Source organism: Lagenorhynchus albirostris, chromosome 4, assembly GCF_949774975.1.
Source record: "Lagenorhynchus albirostris chromosome 4, mLagAlb1.1, whole genome shotgun sequence".
In the NCBI taxonomy this organism is placed as follows: Eukaryota; Metazoa; Chordata; class Mammalia; order Artiodactyla; family Delphinidae; genus Lagenorhynchus; species Lagenorhynchus albirostris.
Window position 1 is genome coordinate 103,546,556 of NC_083098.1, and position 22,058 is coordinate 103,568,613.

At 34.2% G+C, this 22,058-nt stretch overlaps 1 protein-coding gene across 12 annotated transcripts in view; it reads left to right on the forward strand.

Annotated features, from left to right (window-relative positions):
- Positions 1-22,058, forward strand: part of LCORL (ligand dependent nuclear receptor corepressor like) — a 166,305-nt gene that overhangs the window by 119,666 nt on the left and 24,581 nt on the right. For 5 of the 12 annotated variants that reach the window (XR_009540381.1, XM_060148441.1, XM_060148442.1 and 2 more), the window contains exon 6: positions 15,490-15,583. The exons of 2 other annotated variants lie outside the window; for them this stretch is intronic. Coding sequence is in view for 7 of the 10 variants with exons in the window: in XM_060148441.1 (XP_060004424.1) it covers positions 15,490-15,583 (94 nt within the window). In the remaining 3 variants the exon portion in view is untranslated. Of the gene's footprint in view, positions 1-2,974; positions 3,247-15,489; positions 15,584-16,901; positions 20,966-22,058 lie in introns of those variants that run through there. 5 more of the 12 variants (XM_060148439.1, XM_060148438.1, XR_009540382.1 and 2 more) reach the window with 4 other exon arrangements.

Below are 22,058 nucleotides of genomic sequence, written 5' to 3' on the forward strand. Positions count from 1 at the left end.
TACATTTAGGTCCTTCATCCATTTTGAGTTTATTTTTGTGTATGGTGTTAGGGAGTGTTCTACTTTCATTCTTTTACATGTAGCTGTCCAGTTTTCCCAGCACCACTTATTGAAGAGGCTATCTTTTCTCGATTGTATGTTTTTGCCTCCTTTATCAAAAATAAGGTGACCATTTGTGCGTGGGTTTATCTCTGGGCTTTCTATCCTGTTCCATTGATCTCTTTTTCTGTTTTTGTGCCAGTACCATACTGTCTTGATTACTGAAGCTTTGTAGTACAGTTTGAAGTCCAGGAGCCTGATTCCTCCAGCTCTGTTTTTCTTTCTCAAGATTGCTTTGGCTGTTCAGGGTCTTTTATGTTGCCATACAGATTGTGAAATTTTTTGTTGTAGTTCTGTGAAAAATGCCATTGGTAGTTTTATAGGGATTGCATTGAATCTGTAGATTGCTTTGGGTAGTAGAGTCATTTTCACAGTGTTGATTCTTCCAATCCAAGAACATGGTACATCTTTCCATCTGTGTATCATCTTTAATTTCTTTCGTCAGTGTCTTACAGTTTTCTGCATACAGTTCTTTTGTCTCCTTAGGTAGGTTTATTCCTAGATATTTTATTCTTTTTGTTGCAGTGGTAAATGGGAGTGTTTCCTTAATTTCTCTTTCAGATTTTTCATCATTAGTGTATAGGAATGCCAGAGATTTCTGTGCATTAATTTTGTATCCTGCCACTTTACCGGATTCATTGATTAGCTCTGGTAGTTTACTGGTAGCATCTTTAGGATTCTCTATGTATAGTATGTCATCTGCAGACAGTGACAGCTTTACTTCTTCTTTTCCAGTTTGGATTCCTTTTATTTTTTTCTTCTCTGATTTCTGTGGCTAAAACTTCCAAAACTATGTTGAGTAATAGTGGTGAGAGTGGACAGCCTTGTCTTGTTCCTGATTTTAGAGGAAATGCTTTCAGTTTTTCGCCACTGAGAACGATGTTGGCTGTGGGTTTGTCATATATGGCCTTAATTATGTTGAGGTAAGTTCCCTCTATGCCTACTTTCTGCAGGGTTTTTATCATAAATGGGTGTTGAATTTTGTCAGAAGATTTTTCTGCATCTATTGAGATGATCATGTGGTTTTTATTCTTCAATTTGTTAATATGGTGTATCACATTGATTGATTTTTGTATATTGAATAATCCTTGGATTCCTGGGATAAACCCCACTTGATCATGGTGTATGATCCTTTTAATATGCTGTTGGATTCTGTTTGCTAGTGTTTTGTTGAGAATTTTTGCATCTATGTTCATCAGTGATATTGGCCTGTAGTTTTCTTTCTTTGTGACATCTTTTTCTGGTTTTGGTGTCAGGGTGATGGTGGCCTTGTAGAATGAGTTTGGGAGTGTTTCTCCCTCTGCTATGTTTTGGAAGAGTTTGAAAAGGATAGGTGTTAGCTCTTCTCTAAATGTTTGATAGAATTCACCTGTGAAGCCATCTGGTCCTGGGCTTTTGTTTGTTGGAAAATTTTTAATCAGTCTCAATTTCAGTGCTTGTGATTGGCCTGTTTATATTTTCTATTTCTTCATGGTTGTCTTGGAAGGTTGTGCTTTTCTAAGAATTTGTCCATTTCTTCCAGGTTGTCCATTTTATTTCCCTTTCTCTTCTTTGTTCACACTGCTCCCGGTGTTCAGCTTTGGATTTGGACCCGCCGCTGCGTGTTGGTCGCCTGAGGGCGTCTGTTCTTCACTCAGACAGGACAGGGTTAAAGTAGCAGCTGATTAGGGGGCTCTGGCTCACTCAGGCTGGGGGGAGGGAGGGGTATGGAATGCTGGGTGAGCCTGTGTTGTCGGCAGAGGCCAGCGTGATGTTGCAACAGCCTGAGGTGTGCCCTGTGTTCTCCTGGGAAATTGTCCCTGGATCACGGGACCTTGGCAGTGGTGGGCTGCACAGGCTCCAGAGATCCTTTTAATAAAGGTCTACTGGTCGTAAACCTTTGGGATTATTTTTCCAGTTTCTTATTCTTTTTTTTTAACGTTGATCTTCAAAGAGATTTTTTTTCTGGGTACACAAGTCTAAGCTGACAATTATTTTCTTAGCACTGCTACCATGATAGTGTCTTGGCTTCTATTTTTGCTATAACCACCCAACAAATCATCTTTTCTTTGTAGGTAAACTTTACACGCTTTTTGTTTAGCATCTCTCTCTCACTTTTCTCTCTGTGTTTTGTTTATGCTTTTTTGCAGGTTGTCCTGGATATGTTTGGGTATAGATTTCTTTATTATTTTTTTCTTTTTATTCATTTATTTATTTATTTTTTGGCTGTATTGGGTCTTCATTGCTGCATGCGGGCTTTCTCTAGTTGCGGTGGGCGGGGGCCACTCTTCATTGCGGTGCACGGGCTTCTCATCATGGTGGCTTCTCTTTTTGCAGAGCACAGGCTCTAGGTGCGTGGGCTTCAGTAGTTGTGGCACGTGGGCTTCAGTAGTTGTGGCTCATGGGCTCTAGAGTGCAGGCTCAGTAGTTGTGGCACATGGGCTTAGTTGCTCTGCGGCATGTGGGATCTTCCCAGACCAGGGCTCATACCCATGTCCCCTGCGGTAGCAGGCAGATTCTTAACCACTGTGCTGCCAGGGAAGTCCCGGGTGTAGATTTCTTTTCTTCATTCTGCTTGGAGGTCCTATCATTTCTAAAACCGAGGACAAATTTCTTTTATCACTTGTGATTTTTCAGCCATTATCTTTTCAGTGTAATGCAGCTCCCATTTTTTCTCTTGTCAAAATTTACTGAGACATATTTTGGATCCTCTCATTCTATCCTTCATATCTCTTATCTTCTCTTTCATATCTTCCACCTCTTTGTCCCTTTGTGTTATAGCCTGATTACTTAATTTAGAACTATGTCCAATTCACTGATTCCCTCTTGAGCTATTCTAATCACTGTTTTACCTTTGTCTTGAGTTTCTAATTTGTTATTATTTTTCCATTTCCAGAAGTTATTTGTTACTGTTTTGAAATATGCCTGTCAGCGTTCCCCTAATTTTACAAAAAGAATCAATAAGCAAGATATCAAGAGAGATTTGAGAGGATTATTTTAGGTAAGGTGGTCAGGAAAGCCTCCCAGAAGAAATGAGTTTGAACAGAGAATTGAATAATGAGAAGAAGTCCTCCACATGAAGATCTGAGGGCAGGGCATTCCAGGCAGAAGAAATATCAAAAACAGAGAAAAAAATATCAGAAATCAAAGAAGGCAGGAGCAAATCAGGTATGTTTGAGGAACTGTATGAAGATTGTCTCAGTCACTTAAAAATCAAGAGACTAGTCAAAACTTTTCCCTAAAGTCAGATTATAGAGTGTCAAGAAATATAATTGTTATGGTATATTTAAGCTGGATTTTTCTCTTTTCTGTTTTGTAAAGAATATCACAAAAAGCCATGCACTTTAAATTCAGAAGTTCCATAAATAAATGTTATGTAACTGTCACTTGACTAACCTAATTAGCTGTACGAAGTATAAAAAGAAAATCAATTTCTTTATAGCCATTACATTTCCTGAATATTTGTTATAGTTTGATATAAAATTGGCCACTCTATCACCACATGGTTTCCAGGTGATAATTCACTGAGTTTTGGTTTCCCTTATAATTTTTTCATGTATTTTCCCTCCAAATACAGCTTCCATAATATGTACCTTAACTTTGAAGTTATCAGTGTGCCAAAATGGGGTTCAAAATAACAGCTTGAATAGAGTAAAGCTGATATTACTTCTATATTTAAATCTTCCTCTTAGTTTTCTGTTACATGAAGAACAAAATTTAAGTTTTCTTTCCATGACCTACATGGCTTTGCTAAGACCTTGTCCCTGTCTACCCCTCTGGACTTAACTCCTTTTCCTCTCTTCCTGGCTTAGTATGTGCAAGTCATACTGTCTGTCTATTTCTGACACATTCTAAGCTCACTTCACTTCTGAACCTTCACTCTTGCTGATGGCTTTCCTGGATTACTCTGCCTTTAGATCTTCTTCTTTCTGTGGCTTGGCCCTCTTCATCATTTATATCTTAGCTAGAATATCAGCTTAACAATAAGACAATAATAAATGCCAGTGTATAAAAATAACTTCTGAGTGATAAAGAAGAAAGCACCATTAGAAAATCAAAAGAGAAATAGTAGTCTATGAAAAAAGTATTTATAATTTATATTACAAAATAAAGGACTAATACTCTAATGCATTAAGAGTTTCAAAAATTGAGAAGTGAAAGATATACCACTGATAGAAAAATGAGCATTGTTTTACTGTCAATTCATAGAAGAAGAGGTTTTAAAAGCCTTTAAACATAGGGAAACACACTTATAAACTCATAGGAAATAGTCATATATGCTTCACACCTATCAGACTGATAAGAATTCAAGTTTAACAACATAATCTTTCTGGTGAGACTGTGAAGAAACAGGCACTCTCTAGTATTCTCATTGCTAGGGGAATACTAACTGGTAGAATCCTTCTGGAGGGGAATTGACAATACAATACGTGTTAAAATTATATATGCATTTACTCTTTGAGCCAGAAATCTCACTTCAAGGAATTGAGCCTATAATTACACTTACACAAATATTGATGATATACACTCAGGGTTATTCATTGGGCGGCATTACTTACAATAGCAAGGGATTAGAAGTAACCCAAATGGTTAACTAAATTACTGTACATCCACACAGTGGCAAACTGAGCATTTGAATAAAAAGAGTGAGAAAGATCCCTTTTTAGTGGCATTTTCAAGTTTTAGGAGATAGAAGCAAGATGCAGAACAGTATATGTATGTTCTCTTTTTGTATAAACAAAGCAGGAAAGATAAAACCTATAAGGGAATGAAGTAAATGAGGCGGAGGAGGCAGGATAGAAGTGTTGTGAATGGACCTTGTTATGTAGTTTTATATAAATGTTCAGATCCCCAAGAATAAGCATTTTTTAAAGTTAAAGCAGTCCCTAAAATTTGAAAAAGAATGTAACAAATGAGCATAGCTGCATCAAGTTAGTAATATATTAACACTAAGAAAAGAATGATGTCAGGTGACTTTACCCAGTATTTTGACTATACATTCTTGGTGGAATATATTCTAAGGACAAAGGAGTGCTTCAAAGAAATTCTAAACTTCTTTTAGTAATATTAGTAATAATATTGCCATTGTTTGTTATTTTGGATCTCTAGGATAAATCAAATATATAATCATGTTAACATTGTTTTGGGAAACCAAGATTTTCAGGGTAAGAGAAGAAACAAACAAGTGTAAAATCAAAGTAAACACCCTGTAATATTACATATGTGTAGATTGGAAATGTCACTGCAAACTCATGATTTTTTTTCTTTTCAAAAATGTGCATTTCTTAGTCTGACCACTGAAATATTCTAAAAGCAATAACACGACAGCTCAGTGGCATTGAATTTAGACCAAGATTGTGGTCTTCTAAACATTATTTTCCCTTAAAGGGAAATAGGCTTCCTTGGAATCCAGGTCTGGATCAGAAAATGTACAAGATGAGCCTGGAACATCTTGTGCCAGCAAGCAAGGACGTGCCAAAGACTAATTTGTCAACCAAATACAGGAGGCAACGTTAAGGGTTCCCCATTGGCCAAATAAGAGAACATTTAAGCATCAGAAGGAAAAACAGTTTCAACTGAAACATGTTGAATGTTTTAAAATCCATTAGTTCATGATAATCCAAAAAAAACAAAAACAAAAACAAGGTGCCCCTCAAAGTCATTAGTCTACACTGGAGAAGCATAGCATACCAACTCCTTACTTTGAAAATGAGCAATTAGAGGAAAGAGTTAAGCATTTATTTTGCTTTGCTTTTACAAATTGTATTTCAGGACAACCAAATAGCCTTTTGAGGAAGATTCTTAAAGAAGAATTTCAGTTAATAAATATGGCAGACACGACAGACTTAAAATATTATTATTTTGCAATGCCTAGTAAGATAACTGAATCAAACATTATCAGAAGATAAAACTATTAGAGGAGAGGTTGCTTGGGGAACTTTACAATGGAGAGGTCAGGCTGTTGTCATCAGAATACACTGATCACTTAGGCATCATTAGAAATAGACTTTATACATCACTTGTGAAGTATTCCTGCCAGAAACGTTGAACATGAATCTAAGCGATTTTTTAGGTCAGTGGTTCTCAAATGTGGTCCGGGAAGCCCTCAGTGTCTCTGAAACTCTTTCAGGGGATACACCAGGTCAAAACTAATAATAACATATTATTTGCCCTTTTCACTCTCATTCTCTCACAAGTGTGTAGTGCAGTCAGTCAGAGGCTGATGTATGATTTCTGAACACATTGAATATAGAAGCATATATGAGAATCCAGCTGTCTCCTATTAAACAAGAAGTTTAATAGAAGCTAGGCATTTAAAAGATTTGCAAAATTATTTTTTAAAGTTCTCACTTTATTTTGACAATGTTATTTTTCATTAAAATGTTTTATAAACATTTATAGAGTTATCAATTACAAATATTTAAAGTTTTTAATTAGTTTAATTTATAATATGGTAAATATTATGACTCACCTAAACAAAAGTTCTTTGAGGTCCACAGTAATTTTTAAGAGTGAAGAGATCATGAGAACCAAAAGTTTGAGAACCATTTGCTTTAGAGCAAAGTAAACGACACCATAGGAGAGCAAAAAGAACAAACCATAATGTGAGACATTCTCTAGTAGAACTGATGACCTGGCCTCTTCAAAAAGTCAGTGTCATTATTTTAAACAATGAGGGAAAGGGCTGCTATAAATTTTAAGAGACATAGCCATCAAGAATAACACAGACAAATTAGCTCCTAATTTGAACATACAAACTGTAAAAAGACATTTTGGACTCACTAGAGGAAATTCAGTACAAACTAAGTATTAAGTGATAACAAGGAATTTTTATATATAGTTATGTACAAAAATGTTCATATGTTTAAAGATGCATAAGAATATAGAAATGATGTGACAGCTGGAATTAACTTTAAAATACTTAAGTAGATAGAGATAAATAGAGCAAGTGTAGCAAAAATTTAGGTAATTGTATAAACTGAAGAGTGGATAGAAGGAATCATTCTATATTTTTGCATTTTTGAAAGGTATCTCAATTAAACTTCTTTTTTAAGAAAGAGCAAGTCATCTTCCCAGAGGCTTTAACTGATCATTTATTCCAACATAGTAACCTCTTCCCACCTGCCATTGTTATTATTCTGTCTGTCACTGTGTTTTATTTTCATTGTAAGGCCTTACCACCTTGTGAAATCAATATTTTATTGACTTTTCTTTGTTCTACTAGAATGTAAATTACATGAGAGCAAGAACATTTTCTGTTTTGCTCCCTACTGTTTCCTTTGTGCCATTTAGAAAAATGGCATATTATAACCATGCAATAAATATTAATCAAATGAATGAACTGTAAAGTTCTGCACTGATCTTTTATTTATCCACCCAGAAGTAACTGATTCGGTTTTCAATCCTTCCAAATCATTTTCTGGAAAAACATACTCAACACACACACTTAACACACTCTCACTCTCTCCTCCCAGAGCTCATTCCCACAAATCATTCATTATATAATCCTCTATAAGTTGTATTTTTTAAATATTTTTAAACATCCATATGTTACTGTTTTTCTGCAGATCCATTTTAATACTTAAATTGATCTACTTAGCTGAATAGTATTCAATTTTCTGGAAGGATCACATTATACTTAATTCTGTATCTTCAGGTATATAAGTGAACATGCTCGAGCTGATATTTTGCAGTCAGTCTTAATTTTTACCTTAGGACATATTCCTAGAAGTGAAATTGCTGCATAAAACAGCATGCATAAAGCTGTTAGAAGTCAAGATAGTGGAGGTAGGTGTAAGGACCAGAGGAGATATGATGGGGGGCTTCTGGGTTGATGGTGGTGATCTAGGTACTATTTACATCGAAATGTTCAGTTTGTGAAAATTCATTAAATTGTGTAGTTAGGTTCATTCTTGTTATGAATGTTGTATTTCAATAAAAAGATTTTTAAAACTCATAAATCACTTTTAAATGAGCATGTTAAGGGCTAGCAAGTCTAAAGTCTTCCAATATGATGTTGTAATAAGTATACATCCCACATTTTAAATGTTTGGTTGAAACTTAAACTTACATAATACACAGTACAATACATGGGATAAAAAAGAGAGTGTGTTTTTAAAAATATTTTTCAAGGTATTGACTTGAAGCCTTTTGAAACTTTGCTTTAGTTCAGTATTTGTAGAATAACTGAAGAAAGAAAAAAAGAACTGCAGTGAAGGGCTTCCCTGGTGGCGCAGTGGTTGAGAGTCCACCTGCCGACGCAGGGGACATGGGTTCGTGCCCCGGTCCGGGAAGATCCCACATGCCGTGGAGCGGCTGGGCCCGTGAGCCATGGCTGCTGAGCCTGCGCGTCCGGAGCCTATGCTCCGCAACGGGAGAGGCCACGACAGTGAGAGGCCTGCGTACCGCAAAAAAAAAAAAAAAAGAACTGCAGTGAAATTCTAAAATGGCATATGGTGGAAGTGCTAAAACCCTATTTAATTTTACCAGTAATATTTCCTAATTAAATTTAGTATTATTAATTTTTATATTCTAAATTTACTATAAGCACTTCACTCTGATTTATTTTGTCCCTTGTCATTATCAGTGAATAGTAGGTGAGTGAATGCTTATGGGATTTCAGCTATGTGTGCACTAAATAAAAACACGTCAAGAAAGCAATAACTCTTCCCTTTTAAAAAAGTGTTTGATGTGCAGAGGAAGGCAAATGAAGGAAGGAAAAACCAATGTTAAAGCTTAATTGATGTGCTACCCTGATATTATATTATTTCGTCCATGACCCTGAAACTTTAACTCAATGGTTAAAGAAGTAATAAAAACAATTTTAAAATAAAATTTGGATAAACCCAAGTGATTGCTTTTACACTTTGGTATTATTTTGTTAATAAGTTTGTGGGGTTTCTTCATGAATATATGCTCATTATGGCAAACCTGGGGAAAGCAGAAAATTAGCGAGATCCTGTTAAGTGTGTATTTTATATATATTTGTGCTTATCAGTAATACTGAAATCTTTGGTATATCTTTGTATATAAAACCACTTAAATACTATTTTCTTTTTTTTGCGGTACATGGGCCTCTCACTGTTGTGGCCTCTCCCGTTGTGGAGCACAGGCTCCGGACGCGAAGGCTCAGCAGCCATGGCTCACGGGCCCAGCCGCTCCGCGGCATGTGGGCTCTTCCCGGACCGGGGCACGAACCCATGTCCCCTGCATCGGCAGGTGGACTCTCAACCACTGTGCCACCAGGGAAGCCCAAAATACTATTTTCTTAAGATAGATGCCTAGAGGAGTGTGAACATTTTTAAGATTTTTGATAGCATATTACTAGATTATTTAGAAAAGCATTTGTTCCTAAACTGGTAATGTGTGATGGTGGCAAATTTATTGCACCATTACCAACATTGTAACTTGACTTTTTAAAACATTACACAGATTAGAATTGTAGTTGAATACAGAGTCTGGAATAACTGCCTGAGTTTGAATGGCATTTCACTACTTACAGGTATCTTGGGCAAGATAATTAAAACCTCTTTTGCTTTCAGTTTTATCATTAAAAATTGCAAGTAAATAAAACCTATTTATATATTGGGCTGTGTGAGCCCTAAGTGGGGTTAAGACATATAATGCTCTTAGAGTGGTGTTTTGCACACTATAAAAATGTTATGGTTTTATATATTTAGATTTTTATATAAGCTCTGTTTTCTAGAAATCAGTTAAATATAAATGCTCAATATTTGAAATCAGGGGAATCTCCTAGAGAGTACAGTAGGGAAGAACAAGAGCTGAAGGCTGACTAGAACAATACATTGAGGGGCTAAAAGAAAGACAGGAAGACCCATTTAAGGAGAGAGATAAGAGGTGATCAAAGACATAAAGTAGAAATAGTATTAAGGTATTTATTAAAACTATTAACATAGGTTTGCATCAAACATCATGAAATGTTACATTGCATTGATTTGGATGAAAGTTTTATTGCTAGTGATTAGTGTTATTATGAAATTTAATTTGGAATATTTTCTCCTTGTCCAAACAACATAAAATGTATGTGATATTTTGTCATTAAAATTCACTTGCCTTCATGTACTGAATCTTACTGATATTTACATCTTTAATATTGATGATAGGTAATGTGTTTTTGAAGGTCTTTTAACTCATGTTCACACTCAGGTATGGACTGAGCTTGATGAATTTGTCTTGTATAGCAACCGGTGACCAATAGTATTGTGATGAGTTAATAAATACGTTTTTAATATATTTAATATTCATATTTAATTTAGTGGTTAGTGATCATCAACTTGATATTTCTAAAGAAAAATCTGTTATTATTAGAGCCTAACGAATATAGAAATTGATGATTAAAAATCATTCTCAGCCTCTTTAACTGAACTGGAGTTTCTCTTTGTGTGAAGCTAACTTCTCTCCCATATAGATATCAACTTTTTGACTGTGCTGTCATTTTCTGACTAGCTGAACAAAGTTCATTGATTTCATGATTATTTTGTCAGTCAGGGTCTGCTGTATGCAGTGCTATATGCTTAGGATTGGTGTGACAGAATTGAGCAAGTCATTGATGAGTCAGTGAATTGGTCTTTATTGAGGTACTGTTGCTTTCAGGCCCTTGCTTAGAAGTGAGTCTTGTGAGAAAATCAGCTAAGTAAGTATACTTAATTAGATATAAATAGTAAATAGATTCTAAACGTAGTTACTAAATCCCCACAGTACTATTGGGCTTCAGGTGCTAAACTAGGCAAATTATAATAACACATCATAAATACAGTATAGAAGAATATGAAGGGTGCTATGGGAATATGAAAGAAGGCTGGGGAAAAATTAGGAAAACTTTCTTTGAGGGGACGATCCGGAAGGATGTGTTAAAGTTAGCCAGGCCAAGAGAGCACAGAGCATACTTTGAAGAATGGACAGAGGCAGGTAAGAGATGAGAAAGAATGGTGTCCTTGGAGGAGTGAAAGACAATTCTGTATTATGAGGGTTGTACTTGTCTGCTTTTAATAGATTCTTCATCAGGAATTTGCAGGAGAATACAGAGCTGAAAATAATTTGTAAACAGAAATCCAAATCTTGGTTTTGGAATGCAAATTCTCAAAAACATTAACCCAATAAAATGTTGATACTCAAGAAATTGCTTAATTTGGTCATGGTTTCAATTTTCCAAACACCAGTCCATTTTTAAAGTTATCTGGTAGTGTCATGTAGACAGTTACCTGACCTTGTTGGTAGATTACATCAGCCTGTCTTTAATCCTATATCTTTTGCACTAGTGTTTGCTGAGAAATAATTAAATCATGTTGTTAATGCTCAGTCTACAACCAGTAAATGGAAACAATCTGTTTTTATCATTTGGAAAATTTTCTTATATACAGCAAAATGCAGTGTAATAATCATGTTCCTGTCACCCAGAACTAATAAATGTGTTATTTGATCATATTTGCTTCTAATATGTTTTCTCTTGAGGAACTATCACATCTTTTTGTTTATCCTTGAAAGCAACCTCTGACAATACCTATTTATGCATCTCTAAGCAAAATAGTTTTATGTGCTTTAGAGATTCACGTAAATGCATACCAAATGCATTCATGTTCATTTACTCCTGCAACTTGCTCTTTCTCATCGGATTAGCAAAAATTAAAAATCTCAACAACACCAAGTGTTGTCAAGGTTATGGAAAAAATTTTTAGTAATATCTACAGAAGTTCAAAATGTATACCCTTCTGTCCAGCACTTACACTCCTAGGTGTGCATCTTAGAAAAATTCTTACACGTGAACACAAGAAAACATTTAGAAGGATTTTCGCTTCAGAATTTTTGTAATAGTGAAAAACTAAAACAGCCTAAGTACCTACCAGTAGGTGAATGATAAATAAATTTCAGTCTCTCTTTCTGTCTTCTACTTATTTTCTGTTGCCCTGAAGCATTTAGCATAAGTGCTTACTTTTTATCCATCAAGTTAATTATTAGTACTTTGAAAATGTATACACACAAAACAATCTAGTTATGATGTGATATCTCCATTGTGAAGAAGTGATGCTGATAGATGCAAATCAGCAGCGGCAAGAAAATGCCCTTTTTTGCCATTTCTGATTTTTTCTTTTTCTTAATCCTAGTTCCCAAGCTATTTCTCCCCTTCTCTTACTGTTTTTGTTTTTTCTATTTCAGATAAACCTAGGGGTTACTCTTTATGATTTTCCTAGGTCTTGAGCCACAGCCTTTATGATAGAAAAAGGAATCATGATACCAGCAAAATATTTTAATATAGGTGACAAAACCACTAACAAAAAGTGAGATTTTTTAATAGATAACATGGGCAGCCTAGGTATGGAGAATGGGTTATGGAAAAAAGATAAAAGCATTTCTCACCTGGGCCACTGTTTAGAGTTCCTAAAGAAGAAGAATCAGGAATATAAGCCTGATTTGGGTAATTCTTTGAAAGATGGAGCAGGGCTTAAGTCTAGCTCATCCTCAAGACTGAAATTAGCTATCAAACCAGCAATCAAGGAGTGGTCCAAAAAGGACAAGAATACCTTTACTGTCCTAGCTAGGGAGCTACAGCCTAGTTTTCACACTTAATGTAAAGGAGAGAGAGAAGGAGTTCTCTGCACCTCCTTATTTATGGTTTGTGGAGTAGTTAACCTGAAATCGACCATATCAAAAGTCTAAAATTTAGAACTGGAGAAATACATTAATTTATTCTGTAACACTGACAAGGAATAACACACTTATGAAGAGTGTATTTTATATGCTATAAACTACATAAAATGAGCAGAATCAAAACGAGTGAATTCAGTGATAAATCTGAATATGGATTAGGTAGTAATGACGTTTTTGAAGATGGTCTTGTAAGACCTTAAAATAGTAAAATTTTAAGTGCTGAAGAAGAGAAATGAGATAGTAAAGGAGAAGACAACATTCATTTCTCTATTTTAGTAGGTTATAGCACTCTCCTTTTGTTTATGAAATACAAATCAGTAAGTCAGGATTCCTGACCTTGAGGAATTCAGTCTCATGGAAGAAAAAGATACGTAAATCAAAAATTGCATGAGAGTGTCATAAGTGTTATAGGATGCTGTTGACAAGGTGAACACTAAGATTCTACTTGGGGGGATCTGGATCTTTAAAGATGAGGCATTTGGCAAGTTGAAAAGTGGAAGGAACATTCTAGGCAGAGGGAACCATGCACTGCAGTTTGAGAGACCTGACACCACATAGGATGTTTGAGGAACTGCAAGTGGTTTAGATGCACAGGAAGTGTGATGGTTGAGATGAGTTGTTGACTAAGCCTAAGATTGGGCTGGATGGATAAACTGGGGCAAGATACTTCATTTAATAATTTTTTAAGGTAGTATGTACCATGTACTTTATTTGTCCAGTCTCCCTTTTTACCCTTTCAATCTAGGCATTTTAACCTCTAGCAATAACTGAATTCCTTCTAGTTCCTCTCAGTTCTTTTCAGCAAATATTTATTGAACACTTATTGTGTGCCAGCCACTATTGTAGGCAGTGGGGATACATCAGTAAATAAAATAGACATGATCTCTGCCTTCACATAGCTTATAGTCTGGTGGCTAACACTAATAAGTCAATAAGAAACTAGAATATAGCCTGCTAAATGCTAAATACTCTAGGTAAGTATTGCAAGTATAGGAACCTAGAATAATGACAGCCAAGTTCAAGTTGTGTCATGAATGACTGAATGATGAGTAAGATTTGGTGAATATTAGGATGAGTGTGGGGATAGAAGAAGGAGAGGATTAAGAGACTTCTAGGCAGAGGAAACTGATTGAAAGTGTGAAAGCCTAGAGGTGAGAAATAGCACAGCATTTTCCCAACAGGTGTCCCTGTTCCCCTCTTAGCCCCTTGCAGTCCATTCTCCCTGCAGCAGATTGATCCTTTAAAAACATAAATTACAATTGTGCCAGATTTATGCTTAGAATCCTCCAGTGGTTTCTTGTCTTTCAAAATAAAATTTCTTACCATGGCCTACAAGGCCCTATGTGATCTGCCTGATTTCTGATTTCATCTCTCACAGTCTTCTTACTCCACTCTAGTCACCCTGGCCTCTTTGCTGTTCCTTAAACATTCCAGATATGATTCCATATCATAGCCTTTGCACACTGATCCTTCTACAAGCTTTCCCCAAGATAATCTGCTTGGTTGGTACCGTCACTTTGTTCAGGACTCTGTTCAAGTCCAAGAGGCCTTTACTGATAATACCTGAGAAAAGAGCAGCTGCCTTAGTCCTACCCTCATTACTCTATCAGCTCACTCTGCTTTATTTTTCCTACGTAGCACTGATCATCAACCTGAAATATGGTTGTTGTCAGTGGTGGTGGTGTACGAATTATCTAACTAGATCACAAGCACTGTGAGGATAGGTACTTTGTATACCTTTTTTTTTTTTTACTGCTGGTCTCCAAGTTCCTAAAACAGTGCTTTGCACATAATTAAATTATTTTTAAACCTAGTTGAATTTTTTAGTATATTTTTTAAACATGGGTTTTCTTACAATTATTCCTTGTAGCTTTAATTTTCAATTTTTTAGCTATCTGTAGAGATATATTCCCAGTATGTATTGCTGTGTTTTAAATTCATAGTTTTATTTTTATTCTTTTTGATTTTGAAGTTTATCAGATTAACAACATATCTGAATCATTGAAGCTTCATCTATGTAGATTCAATATTATAATAGTAATAAAATAACTACGTGTTAGTAACGTACATAAGCAGTTGTTTTCTAACAGTTTATTTTTCCTAAAATGTTATATTGTTGTGTCTTCTTCCAATCACAGGTATAACCACAATACATTACATAGGCAGTGATTCAACTGTTGTACATTTCAGTTATTTAAAACAGGAAAATTCTATGCTGAGTTCTAAAAAATAGATTGGCTGTACATAGAGTCAAAGATTACCTAAAGTATGTGTTCCACATATTACTAGTCCTAGTAAATGCTAATTATCGCTTTCTTATTCATCATCATATTTTCTATGCTTTCTGTTTTGTTCAACGTACATTATTCCTACTTTCCCAAAATCATCTGGGCAGCCTTGAATAGGAAGCAGTCATGTTTCTATTGAATGAGCAGTCAATGGCTGTTCACTGCAGAACAGCGGAAAAGGTGACCAAGGGTGGATTTTAAACATTTTATATCTAGTCTCTTTGTTTCTTCATATCACTTGGCAGTGCCAGCTCCTTCTCCGTTCTTTTTTCCTATGTAGTGCCTTCCCAGTCATGTATTGTTGCTAAAACCACAAGATGAGTTGGTGATGGCCATGTGTCAAATACAAGTGTTAATTTTTAGGTCATGAATTAGTAGATCATCAAAATATGAAATGTTAAAATGTTAAGGATTACCTGTCACAAATATAAAGTTTTTTCTCTTGCAAAAATTATAGGGGATGGAGTGTTAGATCTCTCTACAAAGAAAACCAGCATAAAATCTGAAGAGTCATCCATATGTGATCCTTCTTCTGAAAATTCAATGGCTGGGTAAGCAATATCTAGGAAATATAATTTAATATTAATATAAAATTATGGAGAGAACTCTTAAATACTACTCTGAATAGATTGACATATATAGTTTTCTTCCAGAATTTTTGTCACTCATAAGTGTGTGTCTCTCATACCTTTCATTTGTCCTTTCTCTTTCTTTTTTATTCTTTCTGTTAAAGAAAAGTTATCAGAACAATCACCAAACTTTAGTTCATGTTACTAAAATGAACTACCAAATTAATCATAGAATACAAACTAAGAAGCAGGACGAGTAAAGAGAATTTTAAATTCAATATTTAGGAGGCAATTTTAAGGAAAATATGTAATTTCACTATTTAATTTTTTAAAACAATCAACCAGTTTTAAAAGTACTATGCTTACTAATTCTTACAACTAACTTAACAGTGTTTAGACTTTTTTCATTGTGTTCTAGGTGTGGTGGCAGACTACTTTATCTAGTAATCACCACAAAAAATCCTTTCATGCTTTAAAAGCTGTTGTTTAATTAATTAAATAGTTAATAGTGAAATGCTGTTCTGTTGGATTTTTTTTTTTTTTGGTAACTTTTGCATCTTCCCATTAACAAACTGCATAGGAAGCTTTTTAGTAACATTTAAATCTCAGATGTAGAGTGTAATCTGTTTCAACTAAGGCTGTAATAGCTTTTTGAGTCATGAGGTATAGTGAGCTTTCTGTTTAAGAAACTTTAAAAGTTATAGTGATACATTCGAAATAGAAATAACATGTATAAAATCTAAAAGTATTTTACCCAAACATAACTTATCTACTTGTTTCAGATTTTAAGTTTTTATCTAGAGAAAAATTAGTCTTGTGGAAATATGGGGTATTTGTGTTTGGAAATATTCTTGCTGCTACAAATTTCCTTTAAAGGGGTTGACTCTTTTATTACTTGTTTAGCGGTAACGTCACTTTTCTACTAACAAAAACTCCTTTAGGATTTGGGTATTTTATATAATGGAACTCTAATTGTAAAAAAATTATAAGTGTTGCTCTGCAAGCATCTGTCAGAGGAATAGCAACATCATGAGAATATTTTTACAAATACTGAGTTAGGATTTTATGTTCTTGGAAGGTCTGCCCGTTGAGGCCACCGTATGATTGACACATTGTCCTACCAGGACTATAGCGTTTGCTTTGATAAGGAGCAACTACTACATCTCACAGACTTAAAAGAGTCATAAGCAGTGATGTTACCTAAGCAAGGAGTATAATAAAGGAGTGGACCCTCCCCTTCCATAGCTGTGTGAGAGTCTCTCATGCATCAGTTTACCATCGTTTCATTCCATCCATCCAGGAGACTACACAGAAACAGAGAGGACTATGTGGAAAGAAGTGCTGAGTTTGCAGATGGTTTGCTCTCAAAAGCTTTGAAAGACATTCAGTCTGGAGCACTGGACATAAATAAAGCAGGCATACTTTATGGCATACCTCAAAAAACTTTACTTCTCCACTTAGAAGCCTTACCAGCAGGGAAGCCTGCATCTTTTAAAAACAAAACTCGAGATTTCAATGATAGTTACTCATATAAAGACAGTAAAGAAACTTGTGCAGTGCTGCAAAAAGTAGCCTTGTGGGCGAGAGCTCAAGCAGAGCGCACAGAAAAAAGTAAACTCAATCTACTTGAAACCTCAGAATTAAAATTCCCAACAGCTTCCAGTTACCTCCATCAGTTAACTCTACAGAAAATGGTTACTCAATTTAAAGAAAAAAATGAAAGCCTACAATATGAAACACATCCTACTGTACAGTTAAAAATTCCTCAGCTACGAGTAAGTTCTGTTTCAAAACCACAACCTGATGGTCCTGGTCTGCTGGACGTTATGTATCAAGTTTCCAAAACCTCTCCAGTCCTGGAAGGATCAGCTCTCCAAAAACTGAAAAATATACTCCCTAAACAGAACAAAATAGAATGTTCTGGGCCCGTAACTCACTCAAGTGTTGACTCTTATTTTCTACATGGGGACCTCTCTCCTTTGTGTCTTAATTCTAAAAATGGAACAGTTGATGGAACCTCTGAAAATACTGAAGATGGGTTGGATCGAAAAGATAATAAGCAGCCCAGGAAAAAACGTGGCCGTTATCGGCAATATGATCATGAAATAATGGAAGAGGCTATTGCAATGGTAATGAGCGGAAAAATGAGTGTTTCCAAAGCACAAGGAATTTATGGGGTACCTCACAGCACTTTAGAATACAAGGTAAAAGAAAGATCTGGAACACTGAAGACTCCTCCGAAGAAGAAACTCCGATTACCAGACACTGGGTTATATAATATGACAGATTCAGGGACTGGCAGCTGCAAAAACAGCGGCAAGCCTGTGTAGATTACTTGTTAGGAAAATGTGTGTATGTGCGTGTGTGTGTGTGTGTATGCGTGTTTGTGTGTGTATGTGCACAGGTGTGTATTTGTGTGTCTGTATACACACATGTGGGAATTACAGATGCTCACTCTGACAGGAGACATGAAATTTTACAGTTCAAAAACCACTTACATGCCTTTTGAAAAAAAGTTTTATTCAGGGTTTTCACTGTGGACAGAACTATATAGTTGCTTACTTAATTCTGATAGTTTGTATTTAATCCTTGTATAAATAGGTGAAAAAGATTCAGGTTTTCTTTAGTAGTCAATAGCATAAAGCGTTGTGGGAAAACAAGTAATTGTCAAGTGAAACATTTTTATTGGTGAAAGACCACTCCAGCCATTCAGTTGAACCATCTTATAATGGAAATATATTAATAGTTTGTAAACATTTTTGCATAGCATACTTACATTTGTTGTAAGTATATCAAACAACCAATCAAAGTTTAAACGGACAGCTATCTCCACACTAATAAAAATTAATATATACAGTATTAGTACACTACAGTGCATTCTATGAAATATGAAATGCACTCAAGTGCATCCACTGGGAATAGAAAAGAAAACCTTAAATGATATGTATAATGAAATTTAATATTTATCATTTAATAGTTGATTTAGCAGGAAGTTGGGGTTTATAAGGTATATACTTTAAAAAAAACTGACACATAGTTAACCCCAGCAGCTATAGAGTCCTTTAATGTAAGATGGAATACTAAGAACAAAAAGTAATTTAAATTTAATTATTAAAATAATTTAATTTTGTTTTTCATTTGAAAAATAAGCTAATGTGTAAGGTTAGAAAAGAAAGTTGGAATGCAACTTAGAGCATGTTTATAATGTGCACAGAAAAAGCTTGAGAATGATAATTTTGGTTTAAAATGTGCTGGTTAGTTGATGTTATGACTACTTTAAATTTTAAGGATTGTGACACACTCCTACTATTGAAAAACCTCAGTGTAACTTTAATATATTTGCTGCTGTGACATTTCAAAACATTTTCAGTTTATCAAAATGAATTACAGATTTCATTTTGGTGGGCGATACATTATCATTTTGCTAATAACCAAATTTGCAGTTTGTTCAGGGTCTTGAATAGATTTACAGATATTTAACACTGAAGCTGTTTTGAACTTTCAGTAATGTAAACTCTCTACTAATTGGGTAGTTAGAAGCTGGGCAGTGCATTTTAACTTTTACTAGACTCATAAGAGAGACCAGTAATTTTATATAGCAGTTTCAAAATGTGGTTCAGAGTATCCATGTTGGATTTATGAAGTATGCAGTTTTAGTGGTAAAATGTTATAAAGCATGTGCCTCCATAGAAAGAATGGGGATTTGCTTCACAAATTCAAAATTCTTCGAGTGCCCCTTTTCTCTATTAAAATTCAGGTTCTGATCATTTTTTCTAAGCCAGTTTTCCTAAGTCCAAAAGGAATACTTAAAGCTGAATTAAAAAAATAAGTGCACCTTGTCAAATACATGTGTTTTTACACTTGTGTTTGTGTGTATCTAATAATCACATATATATGTAATACTAAAGAAATTTTCAGCTATTACATTTAAAAACTGCTTACATATCTTTAAGGAAACTGAAGAGTGGGAAACTACACAACCGAGTAGTTATTTGGTCTCTTAGATCCATACTGAACCCTCTTCAGCTATTAATGTTACCTGCATACTAGGGTATGAATCCTCTTGCTTTTTTTTTCCCCACTAAGAAAGTATACATAATAGATTGCAAAACAGCAGATGTCAGGGTCATCTTTCTTTTTAAAGAATTAAGCCATATTTTGTGAGGGCCAGAACTTGGATTATTTAATATATTTCCCTTCCCCCCCCATTGAAAAACAAAGTTAAAGTAAATGTTTCAACACAATTTTATTGACCGCTTTATACAGAATTTTACTTGCAAGAATTTGGGGGCTTGAATGCATTACATAATATTTATATTGTATTGAGCTTTTTTATTCCTCACACTATATTTACATTAATAAATTGATTGAGAAGTTTATAGTAAAGGGATACTTACAGAACACTTTTATATCATTTAAAAGATGACCTGACCAAAAACTTTGCAGGATTCATAAAATCAGGGATCATTTTGCTATTGACTTCACAGTGATCAGTAGTTTTATAGGTAATATTATAGTTAATTTGCAGCATTTTAGTACTTGTATTATTTATTTTTGGTCAGAAATAGTAAATTAAATATTTTTTGATAGTTTATAGGTAATGATCAACCCATAACTTTTAAAAGAAACAAAATGTTTCTAATTGTTGAGTTAACTTTTGATTATACAAACTAGGAAAGGCAGGGAAATTTATGGGTTCCCCTTCTCCCCAGTGATTCTGTTAAGATGTTCTTTATGTTAAACTTTCAAAGTACTTTATAAATTTAGTTACCAGTTACTACTTATTAACTGACAATTTTCTGAAAAATCCAGTTTCAGCAGACTTTTAATGAAGGTGAAAGCAACCCTTATGTGCTTTCTACTTATTTGAATGTTCCTCAAGTATTTTATATTTAAAAAAAAAAAAAGGAAAAGAAAAAACAGTGCCTCTGTTTTTAGAAAACTACTGCTCAGTAAAGTTGTTTAAACCATTTCTGGTAGCTAATGACAATTTTATATTAAATTGTATACTAACTTTAGTGAGACCGATTTTTTTAGTTGTTTACAGTACAAATACTTGTATTTGTTTTTTAATTGCAGTATTTCCATTGTCGCAGTAATTTAGTAAAACTCTGTGGCTGCCTTGATTTTGACAGATTTTGTTAATATAAACTGATTGTTAGGCAATTAGTTATATTTATGCATAAATCAATTGCACTATAATTCATGAATTATTTATTACAATATTTTCTAATGAATTCATGTATCTGTCTTGTGTTGTAAATGTACTGTAATTCTGTTTCTACTTTGTGTTGTTATATATCTAAATCTGATTGTATGAATTTTAATTGTTCAGTTAACGTGTTTCTAGGTTGTAATTTGTAGTAAAGCACTTCAATGCTTTTGCACTTAAATTTACAACACTGTTGGTGTGTGATTGATTTACTCATTCAGTAAAAGGAAAAAAAAGAAAAGCAAAGAAAAAACTGACTACACTGGCTTCTTTGATTCACTCTAGGAAGCAGCTTTATTAATATTAATATTAGAAATTAACTTTCTCCAAAGACAAACTATTTCAACAACAAAACTTGTAATGGCAAAATGGATAGAAACTTAACAAAAAAAAGCGGAATTTTTTTTTATATATAAATCAAACAGGAAAAGGTTAGAAAAAAATTTTAACATGAAAAACAAGGGAGCTGTGAAACATACAATTTTAGAATCAATTGAGAATAAATTCTAGATTGGAGGCTTATGTGTATTCAACTATTATATATTAGATTTTTCTTTGAGATTCTAACATACAAGAAATATGGAAAAGAAAAAAATTGAAGGCAAATAAGCATATTGTGGAGTTTTATAATTTGAGAACTTAGTTATCTAATATCTGATATATATATAAATATATATAAAATCTTAATACCTGAATATCTAATTAGTAACTTCTTAAAGCTGTTCTTCATATGGCATTAGATAGAAATTACTGGCCACTGTGGTATTTTTGAGATTTTTGAAGTTCCATTATTAAAAATAATAAGTATCGACTTCCTTGGAAAGTCAAAAGAGAGCTATAAAAATCAGTGGTTTTCAGAATAGTTAACACTAGTCATGAATTTTTATTATTTCTACTCTAGACTTTACTAACAGAGAAAAATCATTTGAGCATTTCAGGAACTGTTATAAAAGCATGTTAATCTTTAAAATATAGTGCAATGTATTTTTCTGAGAGACATGTAAAATCTCTTTATTTAGTCACAGATATGTTTAATAGGCCATAACATAACTTTTAAAGAAACGTGTTGGAAATGTGTCTGTCAGAACTTCTGGGGTTTTCTTTTGCTTATGTGAAAATTATAATTTTTAATTTACTGGGAAAGAGTATAGTATCACTTATATCTTCTTATTTGATAGTTAACATTTACTCCTGCCTCTGTTATCTACATAGGTTTCTTGAATTATCCAGTAGTGAATCTTCAGA